At 41.6% G+C, this 18,886-nt stretch overlaps 1 protein-coding gene across 1 annotated transcript in view; it reads left to right on the top strand.

Moving 5' to 3' along the window:
• igfn1.4 (immunoglobulin like and fibronectin type III domain containing 1, tandem duplicate 4) overlaps positions 1–18,147 on the top strand; it is a 36,188-nt gene extending 18,041 nt beyond the window's left edge. The window contains exons 13-24 of the mRNA XM_061218707.1: positions 3,093–3,214; positions 4,603–4,744; positions 7,046–7,339; positions 7,786–8,085; positions 10,891–11,070; positions 11,248–11,376; positions 11,665–11,744; positions 12,253–12,445; positions 13,050–13,337; positions 14,826–15,149; positions 17,290–17,345; positions 18,052–18,147. Coding sequence (XP_061074691.1) covers positions 3,093–3,214; positions 4,603–4,744; positions 7,046–7,339; positions 7,786–8,085; positions 10,891–11,070; positions 11,248–11,376; positions 11,665–11,744; positions 12,253–12,445; positions 13,050–13,337; positions 14,826–15,149; positions 17,290–17,345; positions 18,052–18,147 — 2,204 coding nt within the window. The remainder of the gene's footprint in view (positions 1–3,092; positions 3,215–4,602; positions 4,745–7,045; positions 7,340–7,785; positions 8,086–10,890; positions 11,071–11,247; positions 11,377–11,664; positions 11,745–12,252; positions 12,446–13,049; positions 13,338–14,825; positions 15,150–17,289; positions 17,346–18,051) is intronic.
• The last annotated feature ends 739 nt before the right edge of the window (positions 18,148–18,886 follow it).

Below are 18,886 nucleotides of genomic sequence, written 5' to 3'. Positions count from 1 at the left end.
GACTCAGACTTCAACTTCAACAAAACAAATTGTAATTTTTGCTATCATTAAAAAAAATAAGGCGGCACGGATGGTGCGGTGGGTAGCACTGCTGCCTCACAGCAAGGAGGTCCTGGGTTTGAATCCCCGTCGGCCGGGGCCTCTCTGTGCGAAGTTTGCATGTTCTCCCCGTGTCTGCGTGGGTTTCCTCCGGGTACTCCGGTTTCTTCCCACAGTCCAAAGACATGCAGGTTAGGCTGATTGGAGAGTCTAAATTGCCCATAGGTATGAGTGTGTGAGTGAATGGTGTGTGTGCCCTGTGATGGATTGGCGACCTGTCTAGGGTGTATTCCTGCCTTTCGCCCAATGTATGCTGGGATAGGCTCCAGCCCCACTGCGACCCTGTTCAGGATAAGCGGGTTAGGATAATGAATGAATGAATGATAAGAAAAAATGGCTTTGGCCATGGATATGAAGAACTACGTAGTGTCAGAACTAAGCCCATTAATAACTCAAATCACTTCTTTGTACTGACCTAGTAGAATAATTTCTAACCAAAAATAGGAAGCTATCATTAATGATCATGCTGTTCTCAAAAGATAAAAAATCCTGGGGCATTTCAAAAATGCCCTTTTACAGTGTTATTCGCCTTATGATTGGTTAAAAAACTCATCCGTTGCTACATTAACATGTTATTACATGTAATGTAACATTCATCAACTTTACCAGACATCTGCTTGTTTCATTCATGTCTGATGATACTAAAGAGTTAAAACAACAACAGTAACAATGGAACATTTCTTCAGCAATAATTATCAAAAAAGCATCATGCAGAGTTGTGATAATGACAGAAATTCACAGTGGCTTTGATAATTACTGATCAGATAAGGATCGAGCAGTAAGCAGAAAGGTAGAAGACAAGATGGACCCAGACGCGGTCACTGGTAAGAGTTTGCAAGTGCTGAACTGGCAGCTGCATGGATGGACTAAGAGATCTTTCTTGATAGACTTGTTTATTATTATTTTTCAGTTTAAATGAACGTTTTTGATTGAGTCAAAAAGCTTTTGCATGCAATGAATCAAAAACATACACTAAAACTGAATTTATATCCAAAAACTCAAGAAAGTAAACAAACCCTTTAATAGCATTATTGTGGTCACCATTTTTTCCTAACAAAGTGACCCGCAGGGTTTCCAAACTTGCATTCCAGTCAATATGATAACAATGTGGGACACTGGGGGAGGTGTTTAGTGATAATTCTCTAAAATATGTGATTAAATAAGGCTCTAGTACCCCTTGCTGTGGGAGGACTGAACTGCAGGTGAGAGAACTGCTGTGGGAAAATGGTGGCCGTACTCATCATCAAAGTCATTTGCAAAACAATGACTTTGGACGTGGGAAGAATCTCACAAATAAGCCAAGTGTGTGATTTTGTGGGGAATATCCTCTAAGCCCCCTGACGTCTAAAAAATAAAACAAAAAAATTAACAACCTCAAGACAGTCAAAAAGTAACTGTGGCAGGTGCCCATCCTACAGTTATTGTGCAGCATGTGTTACTGTGGAACAAGATTTTTTGGTTTGCGAGTGTACTACAATTGCCCTTATCTTCAAAACATAGCATTCCCTTGACTCCAAATCCAAATCTTCCCCCATCTCTAACATTGACACAGACACGGTCACTGGTAAGAGTTTGCAAGGGCTGAACTGGCAGCTGCATGGATGGACTAAAAGAGATCTTTCTTGATAGTTTTTCCATTATTATTACTTAAGTTTTAATTAACGTTTTTGATTGGCCCAACAAGGTTTTGCAATGAATACAAAAAGATACACTAGGACAGAATTCATATCCAAAAACTCAAGAAAGTAAACAAACCCTTTAATAGCATTATTGTGGTCACCATTTTTTCCTAACAAAATGACCCACAGGGTTCCCAAACTTGCATTCCAGTCAATATCATAACAATGTGGAACACTGGGGGAGGTGTTTCGTGATAATTCTCTTAAATATGTGATTAAATAAGGCTCTACTACCCCTTGCTGTGGGAGGACTGAACTGCAGGTGAGAGAACTGCTGTGGGAAAATGGTGGCCGTACTCATCATCAAAGTCATTTGCAAAACAATGACTTTGGAAGTGGGAAGAATCTCACAAATAAGGCAAGTGTGTGATTTTGTGGGGAGTGTCAGCTAAGCTCCTCCATTTAAAGAATTAACAACCTCAAGACAGTCAAAAGGTATTATTGAGGACATAAAAGCTACTGTGGAACAAGAGTTTTTCAGTTTGTGTGTCAACTACAATAACCCCTATCCCAAAAAAATTATAATATTATCCAAATCTCCCCCCAAGGCTAACCTTGAATCAGAAAATGTAATTTTTGCTATCATAATAAGTTAATGTTCAAATTAATTCAGGGATGTCAAGTGTCAGGATCTGTAGGCTTGGCTTTGTCTGGGTGTCACTGTACGCATATTATACATTATCTCCATCGTGTAAATTGTAATGTACATGTCGTGCTTTATTTTTACAAATAGGAAATATTCACCTTTGTTATTAAAACCAGTTGTAAATCACAGGAGTGAATTTGCTCTGCTGTACTCTTACTTTGCTGTAGTTTGTATGTTGTTTAAAGCTAATTGTGGCAGTTTTGTTATTGGTTTGATTATATGTCCAACAGAAGGCTGAGAGGAACTATATTGAACTGTATTCAATACACAACAGAAAGACGTGAAGATTTTACAAGATGTGTCTACTCAACAAATTAAAAATGATTGGGAAAGACTGATTGCTGCAACTAATGGCTGGCAATCCACAAATTATTACATTTCACAGTGAGCACAAATTGATGGGAATTTTAATCTGCTTTTAAATTTATTTTTATGGCCCACTGTTTACTGTGTGTGTTTTATCATGCACTTTGATAGTAAAAACACATTTATGTCACAGATAAGTGCAGTGAAATAATTAACATTCAGTTCAGGAAATTCCATTTGTACAAAAAGACAACTATGAATGGCATTAACTAGATAATTTATCAGGTAATTACTTGGATAGGACTAATGCTTGTCAAAACATGCTAATGGATATGTAATAACTGTGTTATTTTGTATTTCAGAAAGTAAGCTTCATTTCACCAGTGGGTTATCGGATATCCGAGCTGTTCGGGGACAGCCAGCAGAGCTGACCTGTAAGCTCAGTAAAGACTGCGATGGAGCCTGGTTCAAAGATGGGGTGAAGGTGAGGGCATTAGCACGATATCGCAACATGGCAACCAGAGATCTGTATCACAAAGCAGGATTACTGAGTTCACTGGATAATGGCACTGAGAAAAACCTGGAAACCTCCCAAATCTTGAACATGGAGTGAAGTAAAAAGAGCTGTTCCTGGTTTTACTCAGCAAACGTATCCAGCTAATTCAGTTATGTTGCTTTATGGGTCATTGCTGGGTAGATCGCCACATCATTCTTTTATGTTCCTCTTCCTCAAAGTATGGGTTTCGTTCCACAGTTACATTTTATCCATGTTCACAGCTTTTACTTCAGAAACATCAATGGTATAAATCAGGAGTAATAGCCAATACTGAGATAAGTATACTTTGATAGCAAGCCATAGTGCTCACACAGTTAGCCAGACAAAAACAAAACATACTTTTCTTGACAATTCACCATAAAACATTTCAGATAAAAAAAAGAAGATTTCTTGTTTATTATTATGTTTCAAAAAAGCATTAAGTTTCAGCGATCTCTCAGGGAAATAATTGTGACTTTTGAATACTAAAAGGTTTTGCATTGTTGGGTGGATCACCCCCTTATTATGGTGCCATTCTAGTGTATGGGTGGACCCCAAAATGTGGTAGCAGATTATATCAGAACACTTAAGAGGAATTTGTGCTTTGGCAACAGAGTGGCTTGAGTACTGTATGTGATGACGTTTCACTTTGTTACTATAGGAACCAGCTTCTTCTCAAACTTGTCCATTTTGCTAGCCAGTTATGTACACAAAATGTATTCATTCTTAAAAACAAGTAACCTAGTAAAGTAGTATCCTTGCCACGGCAAGCTTTAGTCTTTGTTTCAGTCAAATAATCATGGCTTTGCAACACTTATGACGGGCATGTTGTGATTTCTACAACAAACACAACAAAATTATTTCTCATGACTGAACGCACTTTCATGATAGAATAAATATTTCCCCTTCCAGAACCTATAGGATGCTCTGAGCTCAGAGTCTATGCCTAAAAAAAGATACAAATATAGACCAAAGCTAGCTATTTTTCAGAATTTGTCCCTCCATGACAAAATGCAGCAGGAGGGCAGAAACACCTTGTTAATGGGAGAGGACAGAGGAGAAGGGCCAGACTGGTGAAAGCTGACAATAAGGTGATAGTAATGCAAATAACCACACATTACAACAGTGTTATGCAGAAGATCATCTCTGAAAACACAACACATCAAATCTCCAAGTGCATAGGCTCCAGCAGCAGAAATCTAATAAATACCTAATATAGTGCTCACTGAGTGTATAACCAAAGCTTGTCTATTTTTCGGAATTTTTCAACGATGCCCCTCCATGAAAAAATGCTTCTGTGAAGTCAACGCTTTCTCCATCACTTTCTCCTGCCTCAGCTCTCTACCTCAGATAAAATATCCATCTCTAAAAACGGGACTGATCACACACTGAGGATTCATGGCTGCCAGGACGATGATGCGGGCCACTATGAGTTTGAAGCAGAGGGATGCAAGACTGAAGCTAAAGTCGCTGTTGGAGGTGAGGAAATATGTCATTACTGTAACATGCATGACTGGATTCCATTTTATTAATCAAGTTTAATGAAGGCAGGAGACCATGTGCTGGAGCCACTCAGCGTTTCACCATTCAATATTCAGTATTCAACCTCAGACTTTTAATTATCCATCAAACTCTTGTGATCAAGCCCAGATGGAACAAAAAACAGAAATGGCACAGGCATTCCAGGACCAGAGTTGCTTACCTCAGTACTAGAGTATGCGGACTAGATTACATGTAGCTCAGGTGGTAAAACCCTTCGTCTGGCAGTCAGAGAGTTACCAGCTCGAACCCCTGCCCTGGGAGTGTCAAAGTGTCCCTGAGCAAGACACCTACAATTGACGGTGGTAACCCCAAATTGCTCCCAATGAGCAGACTTGTGTCCTGCATGGCAGCGTTTCACCGTGGGTGTGTGTGTGTGTGTCACAGCGGGGAAGACAGAGGAGCAGGAGCAGACAAAGGGGTGTAGAAAAATGGCAGGTATATGGCAGATGAAGGGGCAGACATAGCGTAATCAAAAACTGGCCAAGATCAAAAACCAGGGGGTCAATCCACACAGGCAAAAGTACAAAGGCTGATCCAAAAGAAGAGTCCAAAAAGCAGACAGGGGTCATAAACAGGAATCCAGATACAAAAATCAGCGGAACAGTTGAAATTGTACTTCCCTCTAGGAACTTATCCCTGGTTATGGGTATGCACTTTGTTGTACGTCGCTCTGGATAAGAGCGTCTGCCAAATGCCAATAATGTAATGTAATGTAATGTAAAAGATGGAATGCCACAAGGGCAAGGGCTTGGGAACAAGAGAGCTAGAACTGGGGGGAAGGAATTCAAGGGCTCGGGACTCAAAAAACAGGACAAGACGAACTAGCAAGGTGCAACTGAAAAGGGCAGGTATAAATATACAGGGGAATGAGACAACCTAGGCGGGGCATGGGAGTGAGGGCGGTCTAACAAATAAACATCAGGTGAGACACATGAAGCGGTAATGACACAATACCGGGGGGAAACGAAAACGCGGACTGAATTCACAAAGACACACATGTAATACAAACGGCTCCGGACTAGAGAGTCGACAATTGCACAGAATCAGGAGATGTAGTGATAAGGAGAGACTAAATTGCTAAAACTAAGCAAGTAATCAGTGATTGAATAGGGAGGCGGAGTAACAGAACAGAATTGAAACTGGAGATGTGTTAGTAAGTTAGTTACGTGATTTAAATCACAAATACCCAAAACTAGTGGATGTTAGTTGGTTAGTTTGACAAACATATTTGTGTGTTAGTATAATTAGTACTGTACAAATTCTATGTTAGTTGGGATTAGTACATTAGTGCTATCTATTCGTGCCGTCTGGCGCCTCCCCCTCGCCACACCGGCACTTCACACTCACAACTGCTGTCTGACCTGGTCCCACGGTGGTGGAATGACCTCCCGGTGGATGTCAGAACGGCAGAGTCTCTGACTTACTTCAAGCGCAGACTGAAGACTCATCTCTTCAGGCTACACCTTTCCCTCCCTAACTCACCACCATGATTAGCCTTAGACTGTAATGGCACTTATGTATAGATTGTATAGATATTGTTACTTGCATAGATATTGTTGTTTTTTATTGGCTGTTGTATTGTTGTATTCAGGGTATTCTAGCTGCCAACTGTGGTATGCTACTTTGGAAGTTGATTGTACTCTTCAAGAGTTCTGATTATCTGTATGTTTACACTAGGACTCGGAACTGTACTATCCTCTCAGGTCCTCTTAGCACTCATACTTGTGTTTGATTTGCACTTCATTCTACGTCGCTCTGGATAAGAGCGTCTGCTAAATGCCATGTAATGTAATAATCTACAAACATGAAATGGAGAGAGAGCAGGAAGTAAGGAATGCAAGATTGGAAGGAAGGTTGAACCCCGGAACTACCGTAAACACCCAAATAGTGGAGCACACAGACAGGGGAGTGACTCGGGCTCGTAAACATTCAGACTCAGACATCACAGGGAAAGACGAGTGCAAAGACTAAATGAATGTAAACAGAACACCAGACATGAATATGAAAAATAATAAATTACAAGAATAAAAATATTAAACGAAAAGACAGAACTCAGGAACATAAGTGTGTGACTGGGTGAATGAGAGGCATTCATCCTAAAGCATTTTGGATAAAAGCACTTTGTAAATACAGCGCACTTACATGTACTTTAGCATCACAGTTTTTTTAGTGAGTAGAGGGAAATGCTTTTTTAGGTGGAATTTAAATCAGTGTTCTCTGCACAACATGATCCTATAGGCCCACCGGAGTTTGACTTGGACGACCTGCACAAGTTCTCCAAACCCATGGTCGTGCGAGTGGGTCAGACTGCGGCCTTCAAACTGGCGTTCTCCAGCCAGGACGCGCTGGAGGCCCAGTGGTGGAAAGACGAGCGGGAGCTGAGGGACGGAGGGAGCGTGAAGCTGGTGAAGGACTCCACTCACAGCCGGCTGCTCTTCAGGGAGTGTCTGCGCTCCGACTCCGGAGAAATCCGCATCAAGCTCAGCAACCAGTTTGGCTCCGTCGAGGCCAAAACTACTCTCAGTGTCCTCGGTAAGCAGGGTTACGACCTCTGCTGTCCAATCAGACCTGGGTATAGCAGGTAACCGTTTTGGATTCAAATACCTTTCAATCGAGTTAACCAAGAAAACCAGGTGGGGTTTGACTTTTTGAGAGTATTCCATAGGTTCCAATACACTCAACAAGCTCAGAAAAGTATTTTTTAATTCAAAACAATTATGTACTGTAGATCTGTGTCCAATTTTATACATAAAAATCTAGAATGGGAAGAAAACTCTGAGGAAGCCTATAGAGGGGGAGCCCATCCTCCGCAGGCCAGGAAGGTATAAAGGAGAATTTAATTGGGTTACAGTTAGTCATAAACTAGCTGGAAAAGTAGGAAGTCCAAATCAGGGCAACAATCCACAGCATTCCTGTGCAGAGTGTGCGACACACATAGCAGTAAGGAGGAGTGTAATTCTCCCTATTTTAATTTGTAGACAGGCCTGGTCCTCCACAAGGCCCGGTGGAGGTGGTCAGCACATCCTCCACGCAGATAGAGATCAAGTGGGGACCACCCAAGGACGACGGAGGGTCCCCAGTGAGCAGCTACCTCTTTGAGCGGCAGCAGATTGGGGACAGCATCTGGAAGAAGCTGGGGGAGGTCCCGGCCGACCCCCTCCTCTTCCGGGACAGGAACGTATCCCACGGGAGGAGGTACCGCTACCGAATCAGCGCCCTGAACGCAGAGGGCGCTAGCGAGCCACTGGAGACAGAGTACCTGATGGCAGGCACCTTAGGTGAGCTTACCTGTACTCCTAATAATGTACATGCACTCACTAATCCGAGTGATTGATGGAGCAGAAAAAAATAGCTTGGCATTCAGCAGCTGCTTGTGTTAAGTCTTGATTGTGATTTCAGGTCTCTGAAATAAATGACTGTATATCCTTACTATATTTCTTATCCCAGAAGGTGGTAGGGTGGGTGGGGTGGGGGATGGGGCTGAATTCAGTAGCGGCTTGTGTTAAGTCTTGATGGTGATTTCAGGTCTCTGAAGTAAATTACTGTATATCCTTACTATATTTCTTCTCCCAGAAGGTGGTAGGGTGGGTGGGGTGGGGGGTGGGGGTAGGCCGGCAGGGACGGGAGAAATAGAAAACCTACAGTGTATTTTTGTAATCAAAAACATGGCTCTGCTCACAACTCCAAAAACATTATTTTGTGCACAGTTCAGAAATATACATTACATCTAATTTATTTAGCAGTTAAAAAAGCAACATACAATAATTGCTTGCCAAAGGTCATTGAAACAACAGAACACAGGTAAGCATATGCTAAAAAATGAAGGCAGCATAGCCAAAATATCCGTACTTATTTTGCATGCTGCCTATATAATAAAACGTATATTTGTGAGTGTTGGTTTCCTATTTTGGCTCAACTATACTGCCCTGTTCCCTTCACATGCCCCTGAGTCTGAGGATAGATTCGTCACCAACTGTAACAAGACCTGGGGCCTCATTTATAAACGTTGCGTAGGCACAAAAGAATGCGTACGCCACTTTTTAAGAAACTTTGGCATTTATAAAAAACGAACTTGACCGGAAAATGTGCGGTCCTCCACGGAAACTCTGACCCATGCGTACACACATTAACTGGGGAAATGAGAAACTGTGCCTTTAATGCTCGTGACGTAAGACCAGGAAAACGGGAAGTGAAACAGGATTTAAAAAGGTATAAAGATTTGCCGGGAGTTGTGGCTGGGTATGGCTGCTGTAAGGACGTGCTTCGTCCCTGTTATACTTATTAAAGTGTTGTGTTGTTGAATCTCGCTATACGGGTTCTCTCCCTTCCTAAGTGCAACACAACATTTGGCGACGAGAGAAGTCGAAAATGATATACAACAGACACCACTGTGTAAAATAAATCGAAATGGATTGTTGTTGATTGTAGTCTTAAAGGGTTCTGATTTTCTGCATGTTTACACTAGGACTCGGAACTATACTGTCCTCTCAGGTCCTATTTGCACTTGTTCTTGTGTTTAATTTGCACTTTGTTGTACGTCGCTCTGGATAAGAGCGTCTGCTAAATGCCAGGCAATGTAATGTAATGTAATGTAATGTAATGTAATGAAATATTACCTCTCACGTATCATATACGAAGAGTTAATTTGCAAAAACGGATAAAAGCCTCTCTTACAACGAATAAACAAACAGCTGTTTGATTGATGCTCCCTGGAGTGCCCAAAAAATATGATTTAGGATGATAAATATAAACGGAGATGTTGTTGTAAAATAATCCCTCAAATATGTAGACGAATTGTTAAACAATACTTCATGTTATTAAATGTATTCTCATAAATAATATGGTGAACAGTCGGACAAATTGCGCTGCACTGATGCCGTTTACAATGCGTCAGTCGGGCAGATACGAGCATAGTTTCATATATTGTTATCATATTCATATATTACGTTTTATAATGTGTTTATTGTTATAAATTTTTATTCGTTTTATCTCTTAATTTTGTAACTGTGTTTTCAATGGTGCTAGACAAATGACGTGTATTATTATTATTATTATCATCGTCATCATCACATTCGTTGTGCAGAACTGTTTGTCATTTACAGGATAATTCCCACACCTGTAGCTTTTCAGAGGTAATCAAATGGCTGAAATCCCTTTTCTTGGCCTTCTTTTCAGCGTTTGCCATTGTCGTCTTCGTGAAATGCATATTCATTAGGGGCGTTTCACTGCCTATTTATAGGCAACTGTGGGCGGGACATGAAGCCGGCAAAGCTGTGCCACATTTAGAGTTGATTGTGATTTATAAAGGAAAATTGGCGTGGGACGTGCGTATGCACTGTTTTATAAATCAGACTATTGTTTTGCGTACGCACGTCCTAGGTTTCATGCTTACGCAACCTTTTGACGTGAATCCTAAGCACAGTTTTATAAATGAGGCCCCTGATATATAAGTTCCAGCTTAGAACAGAACTTTCACATATCAGTGATCTCAGTCAAACTCTGGAAATAGGTACAGTACATCCTTTAGAACAAAGATGAAAGGTTTCTGTGACTTCAAAGTGAACAAACTGAACTTCCAAAGCTGTGTGCATACAGATAGATGGTGTCAGACACTTCGACTGGAGAATTATTGTAGTATAATTAATGCAGTTTTTGGAAAAAAGGCTTACAAAATAACCCAGTTGATATCAATATTTCCACATCTGCAAAGCATTCCATCATATACAACACAAGATCCAAATATTCAGGGGACCACAATTAGATGAGCAATACAATCAATAAAATACAAGTTTTCTGCCTTCATAGAGTATGAAAAAAACACTTTTTGGGAAATCGGTTATTGCTATTGTTGTGCACTGCTTTAAGTCTTCATTATTTACATGCTTCAGAAATATCTTTTTGAAATTGCACATGTAAATAAGTCTGGTATGAATGTTGGTTTGATTTACTGAAGCCATTGTTTGATCCACTCCTCCTTAGTCTTCAACAAAATGTAGATTGTTATTGTAGAGTCAGTGGATGAAATACAAACATTTTATTCTGTCAGCTACCATCTCAAAGCTTTCTTCTTCTGATGCCCTCAGTATTCCCTGGTGCACCTGATCCACCTAAAGTGGTCAGTGCTTTCAAGAACTGCATCAACCTGTCATGGACCGCCCCTACGGAAACCAGGGAAACAAAAATTTTGGGCTACACCCTGGAGAAACGCAAGAAGGACACCACTCAGTGGATTTCTGTGAACTCTGTGACTGAGCCTATTGAAGGTCTTTCATTCATTCCATCCAAGTTTATATTTAATGGGTGACAATGCCCAACCTTTTTTCAAAGAGACATTGACTGTTCTCATCCATCACTCACAACATTTAATTTCTGACTGACTATGACTATGCTTTAATCCATGAAATTAACAATATTTCTATCCCTTTAATTTCACCCTTCAGAGGAGAAGTATGCGGTGAAAGACGTCACAGAAGGAACGGTGTATCAGTTCCGTGTATCGGCCATCAACATTTCAGGGATAGGGGACCCCAGTGGCCCCTCAGAACTGGTCTGCGCAAAGAATCCTGACAGTACGTACAGAACTACATCACAATCAGGGGCCACTAGTTTGCATACAGGGTGCATATGGCCAAAGTCTGACCACTGTTTGAATTATACTGGTGTCACTCATCCTGCTATTCTTGGGAGGTTATTCAACATGTCATTGTGCATGCCGGCATCATTGCAGTTACAGTGCATCACACTAGAAGCAAAATGTTCAAAAATGATGTCATGCCATCATCCAATAGGCATAAAAATAGATTTCAGGTTTTCTCTGAATCTAGACCAACGTAAATAATCTGGCTGTCGTTTTCCAGTGAAACCACGATTCAAAGATCCAGAAGACTTCTTGGTGATGCGAGCAGGAAATTCTGTAAGAATTAAAATCAACTATGAGGTGAGCAGGACAGAAGCTCTCTCCCAGTTCACTGCTTTGAATATTTAAGCATGACAAACGACAGTACACACACATGCAATGCTTATGCAGACGCAGCATCAAGGGATTGATGGAGGGGGCTGGAGTACATCCCAGCATGCACTGGACAAGAGGCAGGAATACACGCAATCCATCTCAGGGCACACAGAAATCCTGCTCCGTAAATTAATGCTCTATCAAAAACACAACATGAGCAATGCTTCTACCAAAGCTGGGTCAAAGGAGATCATGCTCAAAGCCTTGTTGGATGACAAAACAGTGATTGTAGAATAATGGTTAGAGGGCTATAGGTTGTATGTTCAATTTCCGGTTAAGACACAGATGTTGAACCTTTCATGAAGGTACTAAATTGCTTCACTATATAACTATCCAGCTTTATAAATGGATTTTTAAAAGCATGTATGCATAATAATAGCATTGACTAAAATAATGACTGATTATAATAGCCTTGCCGTGTCTTTATTTACAGGCATCTCCTTTGCCAGATATCTCCTGGCTGAAGGACGGCGACCCGCTGCCCTCCTGGATCAGTATGATCAACACAGACACGTCATCCCAGCTCGTGATCCCTGCTTCAAATCGCACCGATTCCGGGATATACACCATCAGAGCCAAGAACTCGGTCGGGCAGGCAAGCTTCGATGTTGAGGTCAGAGTCACAGGTGAGTTCAGAGAAGTCATTCTAATAAAAATAAAAGGTTCCAGAACCTCTACTTGAATGACCATAGAAGTTCTACTGTCAGAGAACTCAGATCAATTTTTATTTACTTTCCGCCAAAGTTATCAACCCAATAAAGCCATTGTGCCACTGGAAGAGGGTAGAGGTACATTTTTGTTCTTCAAGGATCAAATTTTCCAAATGTTCCCTCAAAGTGCAGTAGTGTTCTTTTGGGTACAAATGAGTAAGCGAAAAAGGTACAGTATATTGCTGGCTAGGGGTTACATTTTATGCACCTGTAGCAGTGCTCCTCACTCCTGGTCTGGAGAGCAGCAGGGCATGCTGGTTTTTGTTTTCACCTTAATATCAGCAACCAATTCAGACCCAAGAAACCAGGTTAGTGAGGTGAGTTAACGGTGTAATTAACTCCTTTAATTGATCAATTAAGTGCTGAGTAACAACAAATGCCAGCACACCCTGCAGCTCTCCAGGACCAGGAGTGAGGAGCACTGACCAATAGGGTACCACCACAGCGAGAAGCATTTGTACCTTTATTTCTGCGAGTGTCTGAAGCAGGATCCCTAACCGTGTTTGTGATCCGGTTCCAGACGAACCCAAGCCACCAGGCCCTATAGAACTGGAGCAGATCATCCACGGGAAAGTGATCATCTCATGGGAGGCCTCTCCTGACCAGACGGAGGATGACAGGCTGTACTACGTGGTGGCGCAGCACGACTCAAACACGCGCGTCTGGAAAACCGTGGCCGACCGCCTCTTCGCCACCAGCTACACCGCTCTCAACATCATGTCCGGGAGAGAGTACCACTTCCGCGTGTTCGCCAAGAACGACATCGGCCTTTCTGACCCCTCTGAGTCTCCCACCTGGGGAATGAACTGCCTCAAACGTGTGTCCATTTGCCATTTTAAAAGAGTAAACCTTATGATTTTGTGTTCATCAAGGTCAACATGATTAATGAACAAAGGTTTTTTCTAGTTTGTTCTTCAAATATACTGAGACCTGTTTTACTATAATATCATCGTAGTGCCCACTCTGAGACGGGTGCCTGGGGGGTTGGACCCAAAATGCACGACTCAGAAACAGGGGTGTAATAAAGCCCGTCAGGGCTTTATTAAGGGAATGTCCAGTAAGCGTAGTCAAAAAACAAGCAATGTTCATACACGTAAAATCCAGCCAAAACCAAAGTACAGTACCGAGGGAGAAAGCAGTCTGGTAATCGGTACACCATGCAAAAAGTCCGGTAGCCAGGAAAGCTGTCAGCGGGGCAGAAGTACAGGCGGGCGGTAGGCAGGCTCAGGGTCCATGACAGCGCAAGAGTCAAGACCGAAGTCTGCTCCACGGGGTAAAAGCACAAAGACAGCTGGCAAAGTCGTGGTACAGGCAGGCAATGGTCAACAAAACAGAAGTCAAAAATCTTTTGTCAATAAACAGGCTTGGATCGTAACGGGTAGACAATGGCTTGACAAAAACCGCTAAAGCGGTGCACTGACAAACAGCAGGCAACAATTTTGCAAAGACATGACATGAAACTGAGCTTTATATGCAGGTGTAGACAGGTGTAGACAATTAGCTTGAGAGCAGCATGAGAATGGAAATCAGGTGTGCAGGATTGACAAGTTAACAAGATAATTAGTCATTGTTAGTAATAAACCTATCCTGCCCTAGCGTTAGTAAATTAGTAAATGACATGCACAAGAAACGTAAGGTAACATGAACACATGGTTAGAATGTTAGTATTACCCAATCCTGATCTAGCGTTAGTAGATTAGTAAGTAGACAAGGGAAATTGAAACAATTAGGGAAGTGTGAGGGAAGAAAGGGAGAGAGAGAAAAAGCAGGAACGCAAGGTTTGCAGAAAGACAAGAAAAAGTGTATGCTAAACAATGAACGGAACATAACATGAAACAAACATAAATCGTGACATGAATAAACTATATAACGTGAAATGGAAAGACTAAGAAATAAATGGTAACAAGAAATGAAGCATAACAACATGGTGAAACAAGACTAACATAATATGTGACATGACAATAACGTAACTAAGACAATAACTAAACATGAATAATGACGTGACAAACATGAAACGTGACACACTCCTTGTTAAGGATGTCTTTATAATTCAACTTTATAGATATGTCAATATCAGTAGTACATGCAGTGGTCTTGTTGTTAATGGCTTTCAACTCTTTTTGTTTTTTGGATTTTCTCTTCAACATTTTAAGTCAGTGTTCTAGCACTCCATTGCTTTCAATTACCAGTGACTGTTACATCAGCATTAGCAAGTTCAGTTAAGAACATTCTAATCATAGTGACCACACACCTGACAAAGCGTTCAACTCTGTTCCCATTTGGCCATTTTATCCAGCGTCCAGGGCAACAGCAAGCACAGCCACAGCCCTCACCCTGGAGAGGCCCCCATCGGTCCTGGTCCCGCTGAAGGTGCACAACCACCCCAACGGCTATCAGTGCTACATGACCTGTGCGGTGAGCGGCTCTCCCACCCCCCATGTCACCTGGTACCTCAACAACACCAGCCTGGAGTCCAACAACGACTACTACATGACCAACGCCTACGGGGTCTGCTCCCTCTACATCCTCCGGGTCTCGGCCAAGGACTCCGGCGAGTACAAGGTGGTGGCGGTCAACTCCTTCGGCAAGGCAGAATGCACCACAAAACTCACCGTGCAAGGTACTGAACCCAACCTTCAGAATTATAACTAATGTGGCTCTGGTAAAAATTGAGAAGCATCATTGAGAAGGTCTAATTTTTCAGTTCACCTGCAGACAGAATTATGTATGCACACGCATTTGCTGGAGCCGGAGAATGTACGTCAAACATAACTCAATGTGTTACAATAAGCAATTGTTTTATTCCTTTTCTTTTTGCAGATTAAGCAGCAAGATGGCCAACATGTTGAAGAATACCTGGGAGAATCATGATTATTATCATTATGACTGTGGTTTAATTGCAAATGTAAGCCTAGTGGCTAAAGTACATGACTGGGACCCGGAAGGTTTTATCTGCACGGCTGCTGGGCCCACAATGTATTGCAGGGAAGATTATGCATGAGTCTGCATACTGCAGAGGGTTTAATAAAATAATGTGCCCCTTGGATAAGGTCTGATGTACTGGCCCTGCACAACCCACATCCATGGACTGATATGCAGTACAGGTCACAGACGCATCCACATGCTGTGCATACAAGAAGAGGATATCTAATGTTGAACATAGCATCGCCAATGATACCATGTTATATAACACAATATATGCAAAATGCTTGCACACACACTCTCTAAAATGCCAAATCATGATGATACCTTCCACATGGTATTCACCAAGATTTAAAACCGGAATCACTTGATGAACTTCTTTGGTCGTCATGACATCAGTGGACGCTTCTATCCAAAGGGACACAGGTTACATTCTTTGGTCACACTTTACTATAAGGTTAAGTTAATTAGCACTAACTAATGTAGTTGTTAAGATGAATTCATGATGTACACATACATTAATTAAGCATGACATTAACATTTCATCAATGTACAGTGCTGTGGCAGGTGTGAAAAAATGCTGTAAAGTAAGAATGCTTTCAAAAATAGAAATGTTAATAGATATTTATTATCAATTAACAAAATGCAAAGTGAATGAACAGAAGAAAAATCTAAATCAAATCAATATTTGGTGTGACCACCCTTTGCCTTCAAACCAGCATCAATTCTTCTAGGTACACTTGCACAAAGTCAGGGATTTTGTAGGCATATAGGCAGGTGTGTGATTAACCAATTCCACCAAACAGGAGCCAATGATCATCAATTTAATATGTAGGTTGAAACACAATCATTAACTGAAACAGAAACAGCTGTGTCGGAGGGTTATTATTGGGTGAGGAACAGCCTCACCCCCTGCTTCCAAGGTGACGTTGCTGAAGACAATTTAATGTCAGAAGTCATACACCATGGCAAGACTGAGCACAGCAACAAGGCACAATGTAGTTATACTGCATCAGGTCTTTCCCAGGCAGATATTTCAAGGCAGACAGAGGTTTCCAGATGTGCTGCCCAAGCTCTGTTGAAGAAGCACAAAGAAACAATGCAAAGCAATGTTGAGGACCGTAGACGCAGTGGTCGGCCAAGGAAACTTAGTGCAGCAGATGAAAGACACATCATGCTTACTTCCCTTCGCAATCGGTAGATGTCCAGCAGTGCCATCAGCTCAGAATTGGTAGAAACCAGTGGGACCCAGAGGTCTGGTCAGAAGTGGTCTTCATTGAAGAAATGTGGCCAAAAAGCCATACCTCCAATGTGAAAACAAGGCCGAGCGATTCAACTATGCGCGAAAAAACTGGAACTGGGGTGCAGAACAATGGCAGCAGGTTCTCTGGACTGATGAGTCAAACTGTAAAATATTTGGCTGTAGCAGAAGGCATATTGTTCGCCGAAGGGCTTGAGAGTGGTACAAGAATAAGTGTCTGCAGGCAACAGTGAAGCATGGTGGAGGTTCCTTGGGGAGTTTGGGGCTACATTTATGCAAATGGAGTTGGGGATAATTAATGGTGGAGAAATACTTATCTATCAAGCAAAACCATCAGGGAGGCATCTGACCAAATTTATTCTGCAGCAGAACAACAAACCCAAAGATACAGCCAATGTCATTAAGAACTATGTTGAACTATCTTCATTTAAAAAAAAATAAACCTAGATTCATACAACAAAAGAAAAAGTTAAATAATTATGATATTCACATTATTATAGTCTGTCGCTATGTGTGTTAACATCACTGATTCTACCTCCATTGTTCTCAAACCTCTTGGATGGATGTGGTGATGAAGATGAGATGATTATGGGTAATCACTTCGAGATGATGCTCAATGACACAGTGGGTTTGGTTTGTGACTGAAGCTTGCTCCTGTCAGTGACAGTGTTGTTCAAGGCGGAGGGGACGGATTGGAGCCGTCATACACCTTGACAACCATCTGCCTCTTTTTTTGCCTCGGTTTTCACACCTTATGAGGTTTAGAGAATGGATGAGTCGGTTGTCAGTTCGTAGTCTCAGGTGGAAACCTGGTTTTATCTCCTCTCTCTAGTGTGGCATAGACATTTTTCCCAATTGTTTTCACACCTTATGAGGTTTAGAGAATGGATGAGTCGGTTGTCAGTTCGTAGTCTCAGGTGGAAACCTGGTTTTATCTCCTCTCTCTAGTGTGGCATAGACATTTTTCCCAATTGTGTGAAGCCATTGTCTAACAAAATCTTCTTGGGTGCTAAAAGTTGTTCCCCAGGTAAAGGGCCCATTACCCCCTGTACTGCAGTGCTATAGTACAGGCACTCCAGTTGACTGCCTGTTGAAGACCCTGCCTCCACAGGGTTTTGCACAGATAAAACCTGTTAGTGGTGTATTATCTCTGCAATAAGTTTGGGGGCTAAAAATAGGTTTAGGACATTCCCAGAATTTCATCCATTGAAAGGAAACCCACGTTTTGCTCTTCAGAGCGGAAACCCTCTCCCAGTTCTTCTTCTTCGGGCAGTCTGTTCAACTGTATTTTATTTAACCCTATGGCTGAAAAAAGACTTCCAGTTCATCGGCTTCTCAGATGCTGGTCATCGTGCTGATGCACCTCAACCCAGAACAGCTGAAGTGCAGCCCAGCAGTTGTGTACAAGCTGTCCGGACACGTCAAGCCAACATAACCGCTGTCACCGTGTAATGCAAACCACTGGAGGTATACACCAGCCAAGACACAGACATCATGTTCATAAGGCCAAAGTTAGGTTTGCTGTGACCTGCTGAACTTTATCCACCAAACACGCCTCCATTAAAAATATGCACTGGTGGCATTTCTGAGAGTACAGATATTATACCCATCACTGAAAGAGTGAAGAGGGAAAGATTTCTCACATAGTAAAGCACTGGAATTGGCTCACATACTTTAATTCAAATACAGATTCAGACATCCAAAGGTGAGTTGTATCTTACAATCTTTACAATCTACTATTTTGACTATCGTTCAACTTGATTTGTTGAAGCACTCATGACAGGAAGGACATCATGTGTCTAGATGGCAATAGATCCTTATGATTTATAACCTGTAGTTATTTACCACAGAAGTGAATCTGCACACCACAGTACAACCTCTTTCAGTGAACATACTGTAGGATTTCAGATTTTTGTTAAATATGTGTTTTACATTTTTTCAGTTATTGTATACTCATTTAATGAGAAATGCAGGCATTGTCAAATATTCCCTTCTTAGGATGGCTCACATTTGAAAGTTTAGGTTTCTGAATCCAAGAGCCTTTATGATCTGGATATACACTATCGATTGACAAATAAAAAAAACCTGTTAGCAGGAGGGGATTTTAATTAAATTTAATATTTTTAATGTCACACATTTGAGCAAAACATTTTTTTTAAGAGTATATTATCCCG

This window comes from Conger conger, chromosome 14, assembly GCF_963514075.1.
Source record: "Conger conger chromosome 14, fConCon1.1, whole genome shotgun sequence".
NCBI lineage: Eukaryota > Metazoa > Chordata > Actinopteri > Anguilliformes > Congridae > Conger > Conger conger.
The sequence above is the reverse complement of the archived record's forward strand: the minus strand, read 5'-3'. Positions and strand labels throughout refer to the sequence as shown.